Source organism: Monodelphis domestica, chromosome 1 (genome assembly GCF_027887165.1).
Source record: "Monodelphis domestica isolate mMonDom1 chromosome 1, mMonDom1.pri, whole genome shotgun sequence".
Classification (NCBI taxonomy): Eukaryota; Metazoa; Chordata; class Mammalia; order Didelphimorphia; family Didelphidae; genus Monodelphis; species Monodelphis domestica.
This window is the reverse complement of record NC_077227.1, coordinates 260,444,543-260,462,625: the sequence shown is the minus strand read 5'-3', so window position 1 is coordinate 260,462,625 and position 18,083 is coordinate 260,444,543. Positions and strand designations below refer to the sequence as shown.

General features: G+C 40.4%; 1 protein-coding gene across 1 annotated transcript; it reads right to left on the bottom strand.

Annotated features, from left to right (window-relative positions):
* Positions 1-3,505: 3,505 nt before the first annotated feature.
* On the bottom strand, positions 3,506-3,758 carry LOC107651870 (small integral membrane protein 1-like). Its single transcript, XM_016431826.2, has one exon. The coding sequence runs from the start codon at positions 3,710-3,712 to the stop codon at positions 3,506-3,508; it is 207 nt and encodes a 68-aa protein (XP_016287312.1). The 5' UTR covers positions 3,713-3,758.
* Positions 3,759-18,083: the final 14,325 nt, after the last annotated feature.

Here is an 18,083-nt window from a genome sequence, read left to right as displayed (position 1 = left end):
TATCTATCTATCTATCTATCTATCTATCTATCTATCTATTCATTGATTTATTTACTTATTCATTCATTTATTTCCTTATTTATTTATTTGTTTGTTCATTTACTTATTCACTCATTCATTCATTAATTCATTTATTCATTCATTTGTTAATTTGTTTATTCATTCATTCATTCATTTGTTCATTCATTCATTCATTCATTTATTTATTTATTTAAAAACCCTTACCTTTTGTCTTGGAACCAATACTGTGTATTGGTTCCAAGGCAGAAGAGTGGTAAGGGCTAGGCAATGGGGGTTAAATGACTTGCCCAGGGTCACACAGCTGGGAAGTGTCTGAGGCCAGATTTGAACCCAGGATCTCCCATCTCTAGGTCTGACTCTCAATCCACTAAGCTACCCAGCTGCCCTTTATATTTCATTTTTAGACTGCACAATTTACACATATCCCTTACGGTAAAAAATTGACCTTTCTATGACATACCTTCCTTAGTTCAATGAGCAGATAGAATACAGGTACTTTACTTTCCATATTAGAATCAATACTGTGTATTGGTTCCAAGGCAGAAGAGCAGTGAGGGCTAGGTAATGGGAATTAAGCAACTTGCCCAGGGTCACACAGCTAGGAAGTGTCTGAAGATGCCCCATTTCTAGGCCTGGCTCTCAATCCATTGAGCCCCCCAGCTGTCCCCTAGATATTTGACTCTTGAGCCTTATCTCAATGAGAACATTACATGTCCCCCCATCAAGGCAATCTTTGTCAATAAATATTTATTAAAAATTGACTATAAGCTAGGCAGAGTAACTGCCCTCAAGGAGTTTATATCTCTACTCTGGAGAGGATGTGTGATTAATATGTAAGTATGTTCATAATAATTTGAGGAGGGAGAGAACATTAGCAGCAGAGGTTCCCTGTTAGAGGGGTCACATCAACCAAGTCTTGAAGGAAGGCGGAGATTCTAAGAGGCTAAGATGAAGGGTGTTTATTGCAGGTACCAGGAACAGTCTGTTCAAAGCTGAAGAAGTGGGAGATGGAGTGCCTAATTTGGGAAACATCAAGTAGGTCACTTTAACTAAAATGAAGAATGTATGCCAAATGTAAAATAAGCCAAGAAAGGTAAAGTGGGCTGTGAAGGGCTTCAGATGACAAGTTCAGGAATTTGTGTTTTTGTTCTAGAGGCAATTAGGAGCCACTGATGTCACAAAAAAGGGGTGAATGGCTGCCATTTCATCCTTGAGGAGCTCTTACCTATATGGGATCAATCAGGTCTTGCTATTCTTATCAAAATTTATATAATGAAAGACCTTCCTGAATGCTTGTGGATCAGACAATTAGATTTTTTTCTATTCATTCAAGCGATTAGCCCTGTGCATTCTTCTTTTTACTTTACCTCTATTCTGTGATTCCCTGGTCTTGGGTTTGGTAAGTTAACATCAAATTCAAATTCTATCCACTATTCTTTCCTACTCCAGCTAAGCATTGTAGGGTGTGAGGAATATATAGTCAAGGAGATTCTATACTCAAAGTTACAATTAGCCTATTTCCAGAGTCTAGTATTTTTGAAGAGTTAGAATTTCACAAAATGTCCACATCTGGGAATTGACCTTCTGCAATAAAGAACCTTCAAGCCACAATATTGGTCCTTTGGGGGAGGGCATTCTAAAGCATTCTATGACTCACCAATCCAACACTTAATAACTGAAAGTGGCTTTCTTCCAATGACCCATTGCTTCTCTGTTTTGTTTTTTTGCAAGTTAGTATCTGTTTATTAAAATCTTTCCCATCAAGTGTTTATTTTTTCTTTCTCATTCTATTATTCTGCTTCTCTGAAAAGAATAGCAGGCATGTGGAAGCTGGGGCTCAACACCTAGGTCACCCCAGTCTTCTGTGGCTCAGCCCCTGCCTCTGAGGTTAGGTCAGGGATCAGGAGGGAAGGCTCCTCAGGATAGAAACCACTTTCTCCTGGCTCCAAGTCTTTGTGGAACTGGTGACCAGGCTCCATCAGAAATACCAGAGCCCTCCAATTCAGATTTACTGGGCAGGCCAGGGGAATAAAATTCCCTGGGACTTATGTGCAGCAATTGAGGGCAAATCCAGGTAAGGGCAGAGCAATAACCAGAGGGGATAACTTACAATGGTCCCAGGGCTGAAAGGCTGAGACCTTCCCCCTATACACACACACACAGAGACCAGTGACACAGCTGCAGGTGCCTCTTAGCCTCAGGGAGGATCATGGAGCTGGAACAAGGAGTTAAGAGGTAAGGCTAGGAATTTCCCTGTTGACTTTTGGAAACCATAGGAAAAGTTTGACTTTGCTAGAATTCCATGTTGAATCACTCCCATAGATGGAAAGGACCTTCAAAGTCATCTAGTCTATCCCATTTTATAGATGGGGAAAGTCCCTCTTTGCTATACACAATGCTGCCTTCCTTTTAAAAAATCTTGCTGGAGATGGAGATGGCATTATCTTCCTCAACAAATTTCTATAGAAATTGGGCTCAAAATGTATCAAGTTTCTCAAGTAGTAGAACTAGTGAAAGGATGACGGAGGGGAGGAGGAGGAATACTCACAGCAAGAGACAGATTTAACTTCCCCACTCTGTGATTAGAGCAGGGATGGGCAGAAATTGAACCCTAGAAGTGGCCTTAATTCCCATTCTGAGTTCCAGTTTGGTAATGAGTTCCCACTGTGGCATTCACCAACCAAATGGTTCTTTTAGGTCCTGCTTTCACCAAGGATGGGGTAGGGGTGGGTAGACACTGCATAGGGACTCTGGGTCTGACTATAGCCATGAACATAAGTCATCCCTGGGAAGGTTTCTGAAGGATAAAACTGTCTCCTGGCTTCTCTCATCTTTCTTGGACTTCTGGCTGTCTAAGGGCAGCCACAGGTCTAAAGGAGAGGTTATCTGGTTGGTGAGGAGAAATAGGAGTGACCAAGGAGGGAGGGAATGAGAGTTGCCATCCTGGGCTTCAATAACTGTGTGTGCTGGGGCTGGAATGTGTCAGGGGAGGGCTGGGTTATGGATGGCTTGGTCTGGAATTCTATCCTGGGGCAGGAGAGAAGAGATTTATTTCTGTTGTTAGTGTGTGTCTTTCTCTGTGTCAGTCTTTTGGTAAATTAGCCTGTATGTGCCTAATTGTATGTCTGTCTCTTAGCATCTCTGTGTATCTGTATCAGAGGATATATCTCATCTTTCTAGTCTCACTCAGGCCAATGTTTTGGCTTGGTGTATCTGTGTTGCTCTCTCTCATCCAGTGTCTGCCTCTGTATTTGTTTCAGCATATCCCCTCTTTCTCTGAAAAGAGTCTATGTGTCTATATTTGTCCCTTTATGTGTGTATATGTGTGTGTGTGTCTATCTATATAGGTATATGTGCCCCCAGGGGGCAGCCTTGGCCTGATGGTCTTGGCCAGGTAGTAAGAGGTCTCTGGGTAGGTGGAGAGCTCCTCGGAAAAGGTGTCCAGCAGGCTCAGACAAGTGCTACTTGCACTTGTGGATGTACATCACCCAGTGATGTAGCCAATGATGAAGATGACCCAGAACAGAATGATTCCGCCTACCACCTTCATAGCGATTCCCAGGTTCCTGGTGCATAGTTTATTGCAGACCCACTCACAGCCTGAGCTCTCTGGGGTCGACACATTCATGCTGACCTCATCCTGGCTGTTGTTCCATTGGCTGTACTGGACGGCACTCTCCTGGGGTTCCATCTTTCCAAGGTGGGAGTGAGTGAGAAAGGGCCAGCCTTAGAGTGGAGCCCAGATTCTGGCTGTGCTTCTCCGGCTAGATGAAGACGCCAACAGTCTTCTTGGTCTTAGGAGACGGTGTTGGGTGCGGAAGGCTGCTTCTCTGTTTTTTGAGACATCATTTTTAAGGTGAATGGCTTGGGCTCCATTATTCTACTTCCCCTATTCCAAACAACTGGTTGATAATATGGTATCCTAGGGTAATTACAATTCCCAAGGATAGATAAGTAGACTGCCTCCTGACAGCATGTCCTAAACTTTTTACCCACACTTTCCTATCATGTCCCAACCTTGAATTCCAGGGTAGTTTTCTAGAGGTGAGGGAGGTCTGAGCTGGAAATTGCCCAGCCTTGGAAGTTCAGCAAGGAGCTACCCAGATGTTCAGCAAGGAGCCGTCCAGCCTTGGAAATTCAGCTAGGAGCTGCCTGGCCTTGGAAGAACATAAAAAAAAATGCCAAGGTCCTAGCTGTAATGGGTAACAGACAAAAACTTCAGGGCAGGGAAGACCCTGAAAATGTCAAGATTCCAAGAACAGTGTGTAGCAGATAAGGGCTGAGGGGAGCCATACATACCAGCAACATTCCAATAAGGGTATGCAACAGATAACAGACTGGAAGGAGGAAGGGAGGTGGCTTATACATGCTGAAGAGTATTTAAGACTGAGTCTTCAGGAGGGAACTTGGAACTCTGGTGGCAGAGTTTCCACTGGTGCACACCAGTTCCATAATAAATGACCCTTTGTCTGATTGCATTGTCTACTGGTCTTCCTTGGTGGTGGGCAAGAACTCGGACCCCAACAGAGGTAAGGAGAAATCTAGCTGAACCAGAAGGAACTTGACTAGAAGATAGGTCGTATTAAAAAATGCTATCTTGAGCAGGAAATTTCTGGAGACAAAATATCATTTCATTGAAGCCTTTTGTTCCCACCAGAGTATATTGCCTTTCATATTGACCTCTCTGGCTTCAGACCATTGCTATAAACTCTATCTGGCTCTTGCCTAACCCTAGGGATATCATTATCTCATGAACTCTGATATAACCTGGCACCACATTATGTTTAATTTCCTGAATTAAAACTAGAAGCATTTGAGGACTGTCATATGGAAGATATATTAACCTTATTCTGCTTGGCCGTAGTGGGTAGAACTAAGATCAATATATAGAAGTTGAAGAAAGGTTCATTTAGACTTCATTTAAGAAAAGTTTCTGACAATTAGAGTCTATCTAAAAGTTGACTGGCTCCCTTAGGGGGTAGTGGGCTATTCCTAGCTAGAAATATTTAAGCAAAAGTTGGATAATCACTTGTTGAAGATGTTGTAAGGGGTTGTTGTTCAGGAAGAGGTTGTCCAGATTCCCTCTGAGGACTCTTCCAACTCTGAGATTCTATGTGATGAGGAGAAACCCTTATTTCCTAGAGAACTGTTAATACAAGCAATAACTAGCCAAGTGAATACTTGGTATTTACCAGGAACCATTTGTTGTAAATTAAGTAAACAATGATGGAACATCTACTACAGACAAAGAACTGTTAGATCCTGTAAAGAATATAGTGAGAAATAGGAACTAGTTTCTAGTTATGATAAGGAAAACTTCTTGATGGAGATGTCACTTTATGGAAGATTTCAATGATGGGTAGGAACTTGACATGTAGAATTGGGAGTGAGGTGATGGGATTGGTGGTATGTGGGGAAGCATTAGTCAAAACACCTAGGCTAGAACACATGGAAAATGTTTGGGAATAGTAAGGAATTATATCTGATTGGATCCTAGGGAACAGGAAGAGAAGAGTAGGATAGAAAGGTAGGCGATCTTAGAAATTTTTGTTTCTTTCTCTTATCACTTGCTGATTCTCTTATTGTGTCTTGAACTTTTAACCTCAAGGCTAGTGGTCATTCAGAACCTATTCATTGGGCCATATCTAAAGTTAATCTGCTTCACATTTGACATGATGGCTAAATGTATCTAGTTCCTTGGATAGAATTTCTGAAGGAGGATAGAACTCTGTGATTTTCAGAGAGGAGGTAGTCTTTTATCCCTCCACTCTGCCTCTCTCTTGGGGCAATACTGGCACACTGTCTAGGGATTGTGGAATATTGTAGATTTATCCAATCAGATTCAGTTCTTTTCCATTTGATCCATTCTAATATTTAGGAAATTGTTTTCTTCAGGGTTTTTTCTTCTTCCATTTCCATTTGGCTCATCATTGATTCTTTCTATCATTTCTTTTATTGTTTGATTTTGAAATTTCTTTTAGAATTCTTCCAAGAGTTCTTTTTAGATCCTGACATCCCTTTTCACTTTCCTTTGGGGTTTCATATGTTTCCTCTTTATCATTGTCCATAAGTTTACATTTTGATCTTCCCTGTCACTATAGTAACTTTCTAAGGTTAGATTTTTTTTCTTTGTCTCTTGCTCATTTTTCTAGGTATTATCATTTCCCCCTTCTCTTTACCTTATTTGTTTGTTGAAGTTTTGTTTTGCTCCTGAAGTAAAGGGAATGCTATTCCTAGCTTTCTGTGTAGGCTTCTCTGGTGCTTGGGGTGGCCCCAGTTGTTTTTGGGTCCCTAAGTTTGTATTTCAAGGAGGTGGCCTGGCTGGCTTCTTGTGGGGAGGCTTGCAGCTGTTTTGTCCAGCTGCATTCCACTCCCCCTGCTTTTGGCTTCTCTGTTGTCTCCTACGCTCCCCTCTTGACTGCTCCCCAGCCTCTGACCCTCACCTGACACCCAGCTCTCACTTGTGGCTCTCAGTAGCTGCTAGCATGTGGCAGCGGCCACACCTCGGGCAACAGCTTTGACAGGCTGGCTAAACCTTGTGAGGGTAGCCATCGGGTCATCGACCCCTGGTAAACCAGGGCTTTGCTCACCCAGCATGTGAAGACTGCTTTGGCTGAACAGACGGGAGAAACCAATAAGAAGGTTCAACAGCTGAGATGGCGACATAGCAAAGCACTGTGGAGTGCTTAGGGCGTGTTGGAGCACAAAAGACAACATGGCCATCCAATGCAGCTGAGGAAGTCTCCAGGTGTAACGACTTTTTGTGCCACTGGACCCAGGCTTCCAACTCCAAGAGAGTGGGACTGTCTCTGTGCATCGGCTTTTCCACCTAAATCTCCTTCACACACAAGTGTCTTTGTGCACACTCATCTACATCACAGATGAAAGTGCACAAAGACAATCGTCATCCTCGGTTACCAAGAGACTACTACTACTACTACTACTACTCAGTGAAGACATGGGCTTGCTTTGGGCTTCTCCCTCACTCACTCTGCATTGCCTTAGGCTATTTGGTAGGGTGTACTTTGGGCTGAGCCCCCTGTTCTGCCCTTTTATTACTTCAAGCCCTGTGGAGGCAATAGGGCTGGTTAGAGTTGTTTTAGTACCCCCTGATGCCTTATTCCCTGGGCTATTCTCCCTTCTCACTCCAGTAAAACATATCTGCTCTCCCCCAACCCTTCACCCCTGCTTTCCTCTATTTTTTTAAAAATAATATTTTATTTGATCATTTCCAAGCATTATTCATTAAAGACAAAGATCATTTTCTTTTCCTCCCCCCAACCCCCATAGCCAATGCGTGATTCCACTGGGTATCACATGTGTTCTTGATTCGAACCCATTGCCATGTTGTTAGTATTTGCATTAGAGTGTTCATTTAGAGTCTCTCCTCTGTCATGTCCCCTCAACCGCTGTAGTCAGGCAGTTGCTTTTCCTAGGTGTTTCTACTCCCACAGTTTGTCCTCTGCTTATGGATAGTGTTTTTCTCCTAGATCCCTGCAGATTGTTCAGGGACATTACACTGCCACTAATGGAGAAGTCCATTACACTTGATTATACCACAGTGTATTAGTCTCTGTGTACAATGTTCTCCTGGTTTTGATCCTTTCGTTCTGCATCACTTCCTGGAGGTTGTTCCAGTCTCCATGGAATTCCTCCACTTTATTATTCCTTTGAGCACAATAGTATTCCATCACCAACATATACCACAACTTGTTCAGCCATTCCCCAATTGATGGGCATCCTCTCGTTATCCAATTTTTGGCCACCACAAAGAGCGCAGCTATGAATATTCTTGTACATGTCTTTTTCCCCATTATCTCTTTGGGGTACAAACCCATCAGTACTATGGCTGGATCAAAGGTAGACTTTCTTTTATCGCCCTTTGGGCATAGTTCCAAATTGCCCTCCAGAATGGTTGGATCAGTTCACAACTCCACCAGCAATGTATTAATGTCCCGACTTTGCCACATCCCCTCCAACATTCACTGCTTTCCTCTGCTGTCATGTTAGTCAATCTGCTAGGTGTGAGGTGATACCTCAGAGTTGTTTTTATTTGCATCTCTCTGATTATAAGAGATTTAGAACACTTCTTCATGTGCTTATTAATAGTTTTGATTTCTTTATCTGAAAACTGCCTATCCATGTCCCTTGCCCATTTATCAATTGGAGAATGGCTTGATTTTTTGTACAATTGATTTAGCTCTTTATAAATTTGAGTAATTAAACCTTTGTCAGAGGTTTCTATGAAGATTTTTTCCCAATTTGTTGTTTCCCTTCTGATTTTAGTTACATTGGTTTTGTTTGTACAAAAGCTTTTTAATTTGATGTAGTCGAAATTATGTATTTTACATTTTGTGATTCTTTCTATGTCTTGCTTGGTTTTAAAGCCTTTCCCCTCCCAAAGGTCTGATATGTACACTATTCTGTGTTTACCCAATTTACTTATGGTTTCCTTCTTTATGTTTAAGTCATTCACCCATTTTGAATTTATTTTGGTGTAGGGTGTGAGGTGTTGATCTATTCCTAATCTCTCCCACACTGTCTTCCAATTTTCCCAGCAGTTTTTATCGAATAATGGATTTTTGTCCCAAAAGCTGGGATCTTTGGGTTTACCGTATACTGTCTTGCTGAGGTCACTTTCCCCCAGTCTATTCCACTGATCCTCCTTTCTGTCTCTTAGCCAGTACCAAATTGTTTTGATGACTGCTGCTTTGTAATATAGTTTGAGGTCTGGGACTGCAAGGCCCCCATCATTTGTGGTTTTTTTTTCATTATTTCCCTGGATATCCCTGATCTTTTGTTATTCCAAATGAACCTTGTTATGGTTTTTTCTAAATCAGTAAAGAAATGTTTTGGGAGTTCAATGGGTATGGCACTAAATAGATAAATAAGTTTGGGTAGGATGTTCATTTTTATTATATTGGCTCGTTCTATCCATGAGCAGTTAATGTTTTTCCAATTGCTCAAGTCTAGTTTTAGTTGTGTGGAGAGTGTTTTGTAGTTGTGTTCATATAGTTCCTGTGTTTGTCTCGGGAGATAGATTCCTAGGTATTTTATTTGCTTACCTCTATTTTGAGGCAGTTTATTTTTTATTTTTGTGTGGAGGCTTTGTTCAAGCTGAGCATCCCTTACTTCATTGACAACTCCCAGCATGCCCCTCCAGATTTATCTCTTAAACCTCTATTTCTGGTAAACTCTGCCTCTTTCATGAGCTTGCTCTAACTTATGGAGCCCCAAGTATGCAATCTTTGGGGAGGACTAGCCCCTCTTTTTTTTTCCTTTCTCCCTTAGTTTCAGTAACAATTCTAAGACAGAAAAAACAAGGACTAGTTAAACGGGGTCAAGTGATTTATCCAGGATCACACAGCTAGGAAGTATTTGAGGTAAGATTTGAATGAATACAAACCTAGAAGTCTATCCAATATGCCACCAAACTGTCCCCTTATCCATTTTCAGAGCTGGTGACCCACCTTCGGTGTCTACCTTTCAACCCAACTCTCATCTGTGGTTCCTGGAACTATAGCATGCAAAGTGGTCAGCTCTGGTAAAAATCCTCTTGACAGATGAGCTAAACCAAATTGAGGGTAACTGACAGGCCTCCAGTCTATTTCTGTATTAGGGGGATGCCTACCCCAAGTATGTGAACTCATCTACCTAGGAGGAATGGGTAGATGAGAACAATTTGTTTCAATGGCCATGAAGATGGCTGAAGCAGGCACTTTGGAGCACTTAGAGCTTGGGTGGATATTGAAGATGTCACTGCTACTGGACTTTGATGACTCTTGAAGAGAGAGTGGGGCTTATGACTTTGTGCAACTCTACCTCACTTAATTACCTGGGGATTTCACTGGTCCTCTTGGAAAACAAAGGATGAACAACAGTAACAAGTATGCAATCATAGCATAATGAAAATGATTCTCCTCAGTGAGGTTCAGATATGCTTGGCTATTGCACCTGGGACTTACTCTTTGTTTAGTGTGGTATAGTAGATAACAAAGGGGAACCTGAGGTAAATCAAACAAGGGTTTTAGCCATGAGATCTCTTCCAAGACGAGGAACCTTTCTGGAGGCTAGTGCCTTCAGGAAACCAGGAAAAGGAAATCAGCCCTTTTCACTCACCTATGTGGTAGTTCTAAGGGAAAATTCAAGAGCAGTTTGAGGTCCCCAGCTAGAGCTCCTCCAAGGTCAAGTTGAAGGTGAAAAGCCCTCATCATAGGAAGTTCTTGCCACCTTTAAAGACCATTCCTTTCATCACTTCCTGGGCCTTCCTTCCACTTTTACGTGGGCCAATTACAGGTTTTAGCTTTGCTTAGGACATCCCAGGGGACAGTCAATGGATTCTGATTTGTCACCCACTTTTGCACATGTGGGTCACAGACTTTCCCATACTTAAAGGATAAGTGGGGTGTATGCATTTCTGGTGATTAAATCTAAAAATGGGCAGGGAAGAGTTAATCCCATCTTCACACTATCCACCTCCAGAGAAAGAACTGTTAGAGTCAGAGGAATGTGGAACAAAGAATACTATCTTTCACATCAGTGTGTTTATGATTTTTTTTTTGGGGGGGTTGGTTCTATTTGACTGTGTTCTTACAACAATGACCAATAGGGAAGCTTATTTTGCATGCTAATACATGTATTGTCCATATCAAACTGTTTACCATATCTGAGTGGGGGAGGAAAGGAAAGGAGTGGGGTTTGGTTCTTATAATTTTGGAAAATGTGTTGAAAATTATTATATATAGGTGGGAAAAATAAAATATCTTTGGATTAAAAATAGATACTTTATTGTGGACTGCATATAGACAACTCATGTGAACATCTATATGTATGTATATATATATATATATATATGTGTGTGTGTGTCTTACCTGGTCAAAGCACACCACCTATATAGAGAAGTCTGCCTTTATTGGTAGAAAAAGTTCTTTCCCAGAAACTCTCACCAATGAAATCACGAGTATAGTTATAAAATAATATACAAATGGTAGCAATACACAGAACAATGCATAATAAAATCCTGAGATATTGCATAAGCCCATCCAAACCCTGGAATTCTAGGAAATATAGAATTCAATTTGCTTAACTTCCTTGTCTGCTCCTTTGGGCGGGGGGAGGGATAAAGACAATATAACATAATACAAACCAATGTTGATTCACTATACCACCCCAATTCCCTCCATACATATGGGGTTGTCTCTCCATCCCACATTGGTAACTAATTTCCCATTTTTAGTGGTCAAGAATTTGTATCTCCTAATCATTAGCTACATTTGACCACCCTCTCTTCTTCTTACTACCTCATAAGGGAATAGGATGCATAGAAAAGGGTAGAGGAGGGACAAAGAAAGGGTAGTGCTAGGAGGATGCTATAGCAAACATTCAGAATATCAAGAAATTGGACATATGCTTGAGACACAACAGAATTTATGACAAGTTTCTAAGATATTGTTTTTCAGATCCTTGGGAATAAGAAATTGGTCATAGCATAAATGAACACATCCCTCAAAGGCAGAAAAAGTCCTGAGAGAATCTTCTACTAGGGACAATCACAGAAGGAGGGTTTTCCCAATTTTGATGGCCCACTTTCTGAATATTTAGAATAATTGAATCATAGACAATCAAAATTAGAAGACATTCTAAGGATCATCTAACCCAATCCTTCAGTTTTTAGATTAGGAAACTAAGTCCCCAACACACACACACAGATACACACACACACATGCCTCCTTAAATAGATGGTAAAATGTAATTTATCTTCTATAGGCTTACTAGAAACTGAAAAAAATAGTAATAATTGTACCAATAATAGTAATAAATAATATTTATATTGTGTTTTATGATTAGCAAAGCCCAGGATTTAGATAAGACCCTTATAATCATAGATTCTGGACTCTATTATGCGGAGGGAAGTCTATAGGGTCACACAAGGATGCTGACATTCTGCTGTGAGATGTAGTGGGAAAAGCTTGGGCTTTGGAGTCAAAAGGACATATATATTTGAATCCTTGCTCTGCTACTTGCACCGGCATGAATTTGGACAGGGCATCAGTTTTTTCCCCTGTGAAAACAGACATAGACTAAATCAGTGGTGTTCAAACTTTTGGTCTCAGTGTCTTTTTTTTATATTTGTAAAAATACTATTGAGAGGGCAGTGAGGTGGCTCAGTGTGAACAGAGTGCCAGGACTGCAGATGGGAGTTTCTGGGTTCAAATGTTGTCTTAGATTCTTCCTAGCTTTATGACTTTGAGCAAGTCACAACCCCCATTGCCTAGCCCTTTCCACTCTTCTGCCTTGGATCTGATACTCAGTATTGACTCTAAGGGTTAAAAAATTATTGAGGACTGTGGGTTATATCTATCAACATTTAGTGTATTTGAAATAAAAATGTTTTAGTAGTATTATGAAAATAGCTTTGAAACTCTGAAAGGGATTCAGGAATTTCTGGATTCTCAGACTATACTTTGAGAACCACTAGACTGGATGATCTTTGAGGTGCTATACAGTCTAGGAAGCAAAAAGCCTGTGAATCAAGCTGTTTAAAAAAACAAACAAACCTTATTGTCAGAATCAATACTGTATTTTGATTCCAAGGCAGAAGAGTACTAAGGGTTAGGCAATGGGCTAGGTTAAGTGACTTGTTCAGGGTCACAGAGTTAGGAAGTGTCTGAGTATTTGAACCCAGCATCTCCCATATTCATGCCTGGAACTCTAACCACTGAGATCTCCAAGAAAATAATATTGGCTAGTATGTAAAGGGCACTTTAAGTTTTGTAAAGTGTTTTCCAAAATTTTTCTCATCTTAGCCTAGAAAGGTAGATCTATTGTTTTGTTTTGTTTTTTATGTTGTTTAATCAATTGGTGATGGGCAACTCTTCATGGCCCTATCTGGGGTTTTGTTGAAAAAGACTAGAGTGGTTTGTGATTTCCTTCTCCAGCTCATTTTACAGATGAGGAAACTGAGGCAAACAAAGGTTAAGTGCCTTGCTCAAGGTCACAGAATTAATAAGAGCCCAGGTCTGGATCTGAGATTCAGTTTTGCTAATTCCATGCTGGAGAAGAAGATGGCCAATCATTTCAGTATTTTTGCCAAGAAAACTCCAAATGGACCAATGAAGAATGGGGCAATACTGAAACAACTGAACTGAACTGGCTAATTCCAGATCTAGCTCTTGATCCTATATCATTGCCTAGCTGCAGAAAGTCCATTTAGTTTCTAGCTCTAGCTCCTTCAGCCTCTCCTGTCTTAATTTCAGCATCTTAGAAATCATACATTTAAAGGTTCTCTGTGTGTAACACCCAGATGGGCTGAACATGCAATGGCAAATAGGGTATTATTTTTAGTAGTGTTCCATACTGTCAAGCATTTCAACCAGCATCCCAGGGGTTCCTTCATATAGTTTTCTGGTGGGGGTGGGTGGGTAACGGGTTCAGTTGTACTTTGATAGCCAGATGACAAGGTGTCTGCTATTTTCATTCTGATTGACGATCTCTTAGGATTCTGGAGAGCCTTGTTTGTAAGGGGTTTTGGCAAAGGCCAGGACCTCTGTCTTCTCCCTTGTATTTTGCAGAGGCCATTTCAGAGTTTTCTTTTGCTTTTGCTGAGAGCCCAAACTCCCTGGGTACTTCTTGCCCCTTTTCAGGGCTCTGCTGATTCTGATGCCCCTCAGAAGAGATGTGGAAACCTCTCTGGAACAATTTGAATCAGAGGAAATGGAGTCCATGTTGGGAGGTCAGAGAAAGTAGCTGATGAGGGAAGGCAGGAGGGAATCAGAGAATAGAAGAAATCATTAAAAAAGAGAGAGGGAGGGAGGGAAGAAGGGAGAGAGGAAAGAGGAATCTTGCTGAGAAAGTTTAAATAAACCACCAAAGTGAGTTACTCTAAAACATTAGAACATTCCATGATTGTCTCAGTGTGTCTGTCTCTGCCTCTCTCACACACTTTTTCTCTCTGAGACAATCAGAAATTGCTTTAGATTCACAAGATTAAAAGCATCTTTTAAATTCTTCAGTGTGCAAGCTGGTTAATGGTTTGGCCCCAGGCTGAGGCTGGCCTCCTTAAGCCATGCATTTTATAACCTGTACTGGGGAAAAGACAGAAGAAATCAAAGAGCAGACAAAGACATTTGTATCAGATATAGTGCAATGGAATCCTTTTCTTCACATTCTGGATATTCTATTCTTCCCTCCCCCCCCCCCCCGCAAGTTTTGGAAATTTTTATTTAATTTATTAATTTAGAATATTTTCCCATGGTTACAAGATTCATGTTCTTTCCCTCCCCTCCTCCCACCCCCCCCTTTCCATAGCCAATGAGCAATTCCCTTGGGTTTTACATGTGTCATTGATCAAGACTATTTCCATATTATTAATATTTGCATTAGGTTGATCATTTAGAATCTATGTCCCCAATCATATCCCCTTCGACCCATGTGGTCAAACAGTTGTTTTTCTTCTGTGTTTCTACTCCCACAGTTCTTCCTCTGAATGTGGATAGTGTTCTTTCTCCTAAGTCCCTCAGAACTGTCCTGAATTGCTGCTAGTAGAGAAGTCCATTACATTCGATTGTACCACAGTGAATCAGTCTCTGTGTACAATGTTCTCCTAGTTCTGTTCCTTTCACTCTGCATCAATTCATCAATTCCTGGAGTTCATTCCAGTTCACATGGAATTCCTCCAGTTAATTATTCCTTTCAGTACAATAGTATTCCATCACCAACAGATACCATAATTTGTTCAGCCATTCCCCAATCAAAGGGCATCCCCTCATTTTCTAATTTTTTGCCACACAAAGAACGCTGCTATGAATATTTTGGTACATCTTTTTCCTTATTATTTTTTGGGTTATAAACCCAGCAGTGTGTTATGGCTGGATTAAAGGACAGGCAGTCTTCTTAAGCCCTTTGGGCAAAATTCCAAATTGCCTACCAGAATGGTTGGATCAATTCACAACTCCACCAGCAATGCATTAATGTCCCAATTTTGCCATATCTCCTCCAGCATTCATTACTTTCCTTTGCTGTCATGTTAGCCAATCTGCTAGATTTTGATTTGCATTTCTCTGATTATAAGAGATTTAGAACATTTTTTCATGTGCTTATTAATAGTTTTGATTTCATTATCTGAAAATTGCCTATTCATGTCACTTGTCCATTCATCAATTGGGGAATGGCTTGATTTTTTGTACAATTGATTTAGCTCCTTCATTCTATTCTTCTTAAACCAGTTTTGTTTTGGTTTTGTTTTTTACCAACTTTGGGGTATCTCCTTGATGAGTGCAAGGCTTTCCCTCTTAAACTCAAATTTTGCCAACTTGAGGGTGTCTCTTTAATGGGTACAAAGCCCTTCCTCAAATCAGAATTTTAATAACTTTGGGGTGTCTCCCTAATAGATACAAGGATCTTCCTCTTAAACTAGGGTTTTTACCAATGTTGGGGTATCTCCCTAATGGATGCAAGGCCCTCTGAGAGGAGGGGAGAGAGATGCAAAGGTAGTAATTATTGGATATATTCTAGTGCAAGTTTCAAACAAATACATCCACCATTTTCAATGAAGACAAGATTTCAAAGTCAACAAAAACAAGAGAATTCCCTTCAACTGATCATGACTGAAGCCAAATTGTAATTTAAAACAGTTCACAGAAATAAAGCTAAATTAGGGATTGTACTTCTGGAATGTTACACAGACTTGATTTGCTTCCTGTACCACAAACCTACATCTGCTCATGACAGAGATCAGTTGTCTCCTCATACTTCTTACTGTATTTGAACATTTTTATGTGTAAACTCAAAGTTAAACAAACTTTGTACTGTTCCATAATTGTTGTATTTTTCAGTGCCATTAATGTTGGCGTGTAACCCAGGGCTCAGGTCTAGGCATTTGCATAAAACTCTTCAGTAGTGTGGAGAATGATTCCCAGATGTGGTCTGCCTGCATCAAGGATGTAGTTTGTGAGAGCTCAAGAAAGTTGTTGATCTCTTTTCTAGCTTCTAGCTTCAAGAAGGAAAAGTAAGATTTTAGGCTTTCTTCAGAGAGTCCAGGGAGGAAGAGAAGAATTCTGGGAAGGAGTTGTTATTAGTCTTTATTTCCCCAAGCTCTAAACAACTCTATTTCTCATACAGGTGTGGAGTTTTGAATAATCAATTCTCTCTAATGAGGAGCAACAAGGTCATCTGATACTGGGTTGTGAAATCAGGGAGACATCTTCCTGACTTCAAATTTCACTTCAGACAGCTGTATTACCCTGGGCAAGTCACTGACTGTTATTTGCCTCAGTTCCTCATCTGGAAAAATAAGCTGGAGAAGAAATGGCAAAGCAATATCTTTGCCAAGAAACTCCCCAAATAGGGTCACGAAGAGTCTGAAATGACTGAACAACAAATCTCTTCATCAATGAGAAGAGTCTTATGCACATGTATAGGCCCAAATGCCCAGGTTGCTGATGGAAAAAAGATGACAAAAATGAAAATTACTTGGGAATGGTAATAGATAATTGTTGGGAAATTAATAATTCTAAATTTAATTATGTTAAATTTTTAATAGTAAAACTCTATCCTTTTGTGTTGGATGGATATATAACAAATTTGTAGATGGAATTTACTGAAGCAGCCAAAATATGATAAAAGTTACTTTTTTAGAACATAACTTCCATCTTAAAATTAATACTGTGTATTGGTTCCAAGGCAAAAGAGTAATAAGGGCTAGGCAATTGGGATTAAGTGACTTGGACAGGGTCCCACACCTAGGAAGTGTCTAAGGCCAAATTTGAACCCAGGACCTTTCAACTCTAGGCTTAGCTCCCAATCTTCTGAGTCACCTAGCTGTTCTGGTAGACATTTTATTTTATTTTATTTTATTTTATTTTTAATTTAAAATTTTTTTGGTTACAATTTCCCTCCCTCTCCTCCACCCACCCTTCCCTTAGTTGATGTGCAATTTCATTGGGTATTACTTGTGTCTTTGATCAGATCCTATTTCCTTGTTGTTGTTTGCACTAGGATGTTCATTTAGAGTCTACATCCCCAACCATCTCCCTTTGACCCATGTATTCAAGCAGTTGTTTTTCTTCAGTGTTTTTACTCCCACAATGTTTCCTCTGAATGTGGATAGTGGTTTTTCTCGTAGATTCATCCAAGTTGTTCAGGATCACTGCTTTGCCACTAAAGGAGAAGTCCCTTACATTCGATTGTACCACAGTGTATCAGTCTCTGTGTACAATGTTCTCCTGGTTCTGCTCCTCTCACTCTGCATCAATTCCTGGAGGTTGTTCCACTCCCCATGGAATTCCTCCACTTTATTTTTTCTTTGAGCACAATAGTATTCCATCACCTGGTAGACATTTTAATGTAAATACAGACATACAAAAGTCCAAACTCAGAAAATGTGACCTATTGTATTTATCACTGGAATTCATAAATATTGGTACTGATAGAGAAGAAAGACTACTGTTTACTTCCTATGAATGAGAACATGAAATCTAATAAATATGGAGACTATTTTAAGGGGGAAATGGGGGTTATTTTTAAAGGGTTGGACTTGATTATTTAAGAGTTTGTTCACCAGGAATTTAATTAATTCCAGGAGATTTTATTTATAATTTATTTACAAAATGTAGAAAGAGTGAAGAAAGAAATCAGAGAGAAGATAAGGTAAGATATTTAGACTGAGGACTAAGTAATTTACTCCTGGCCCCTCCGGGCAGGGAGAATTAGTTTCAGCTAGCCTCAGCCTGGGAAGTCTCTTCAGAAAATCCAGCAGTTAGTAGTCAGCTTTTCACTCACCAAGTGTCAGTTCAGTCAGCAGATTCTTCTGCCCTGCTTCACTAGCCTCAACTAGAAAGCATCAAAAATTTCCCTCCAGCAGAAGTGGAAGTCCAAGTTGAACTCCGCTCCAAGAATTCCCCAATTCTGTGTAGCACTCTCTTTTTTAAAAGCATTTTCTCTTGTGTCACTTTCCCTATTTTCATATCTACCAGTTACAGCTGATGTTCTGCTCCTTCTGATTCATTATCCACTATTGCACACGTGGATCACAGACCTCCTACTTCAGGATTAAGTGGGATATT

What these genes read in the sequence shown, in the direction of transcription:
- LOC107651870 (XM_016431826.2), bottom strand. Translation starts at nt 3,712, where the DNA reads ATGGAACCCCAGGAGAGTGCCGTCCAGTACAGCCAATGGAACAACAGC.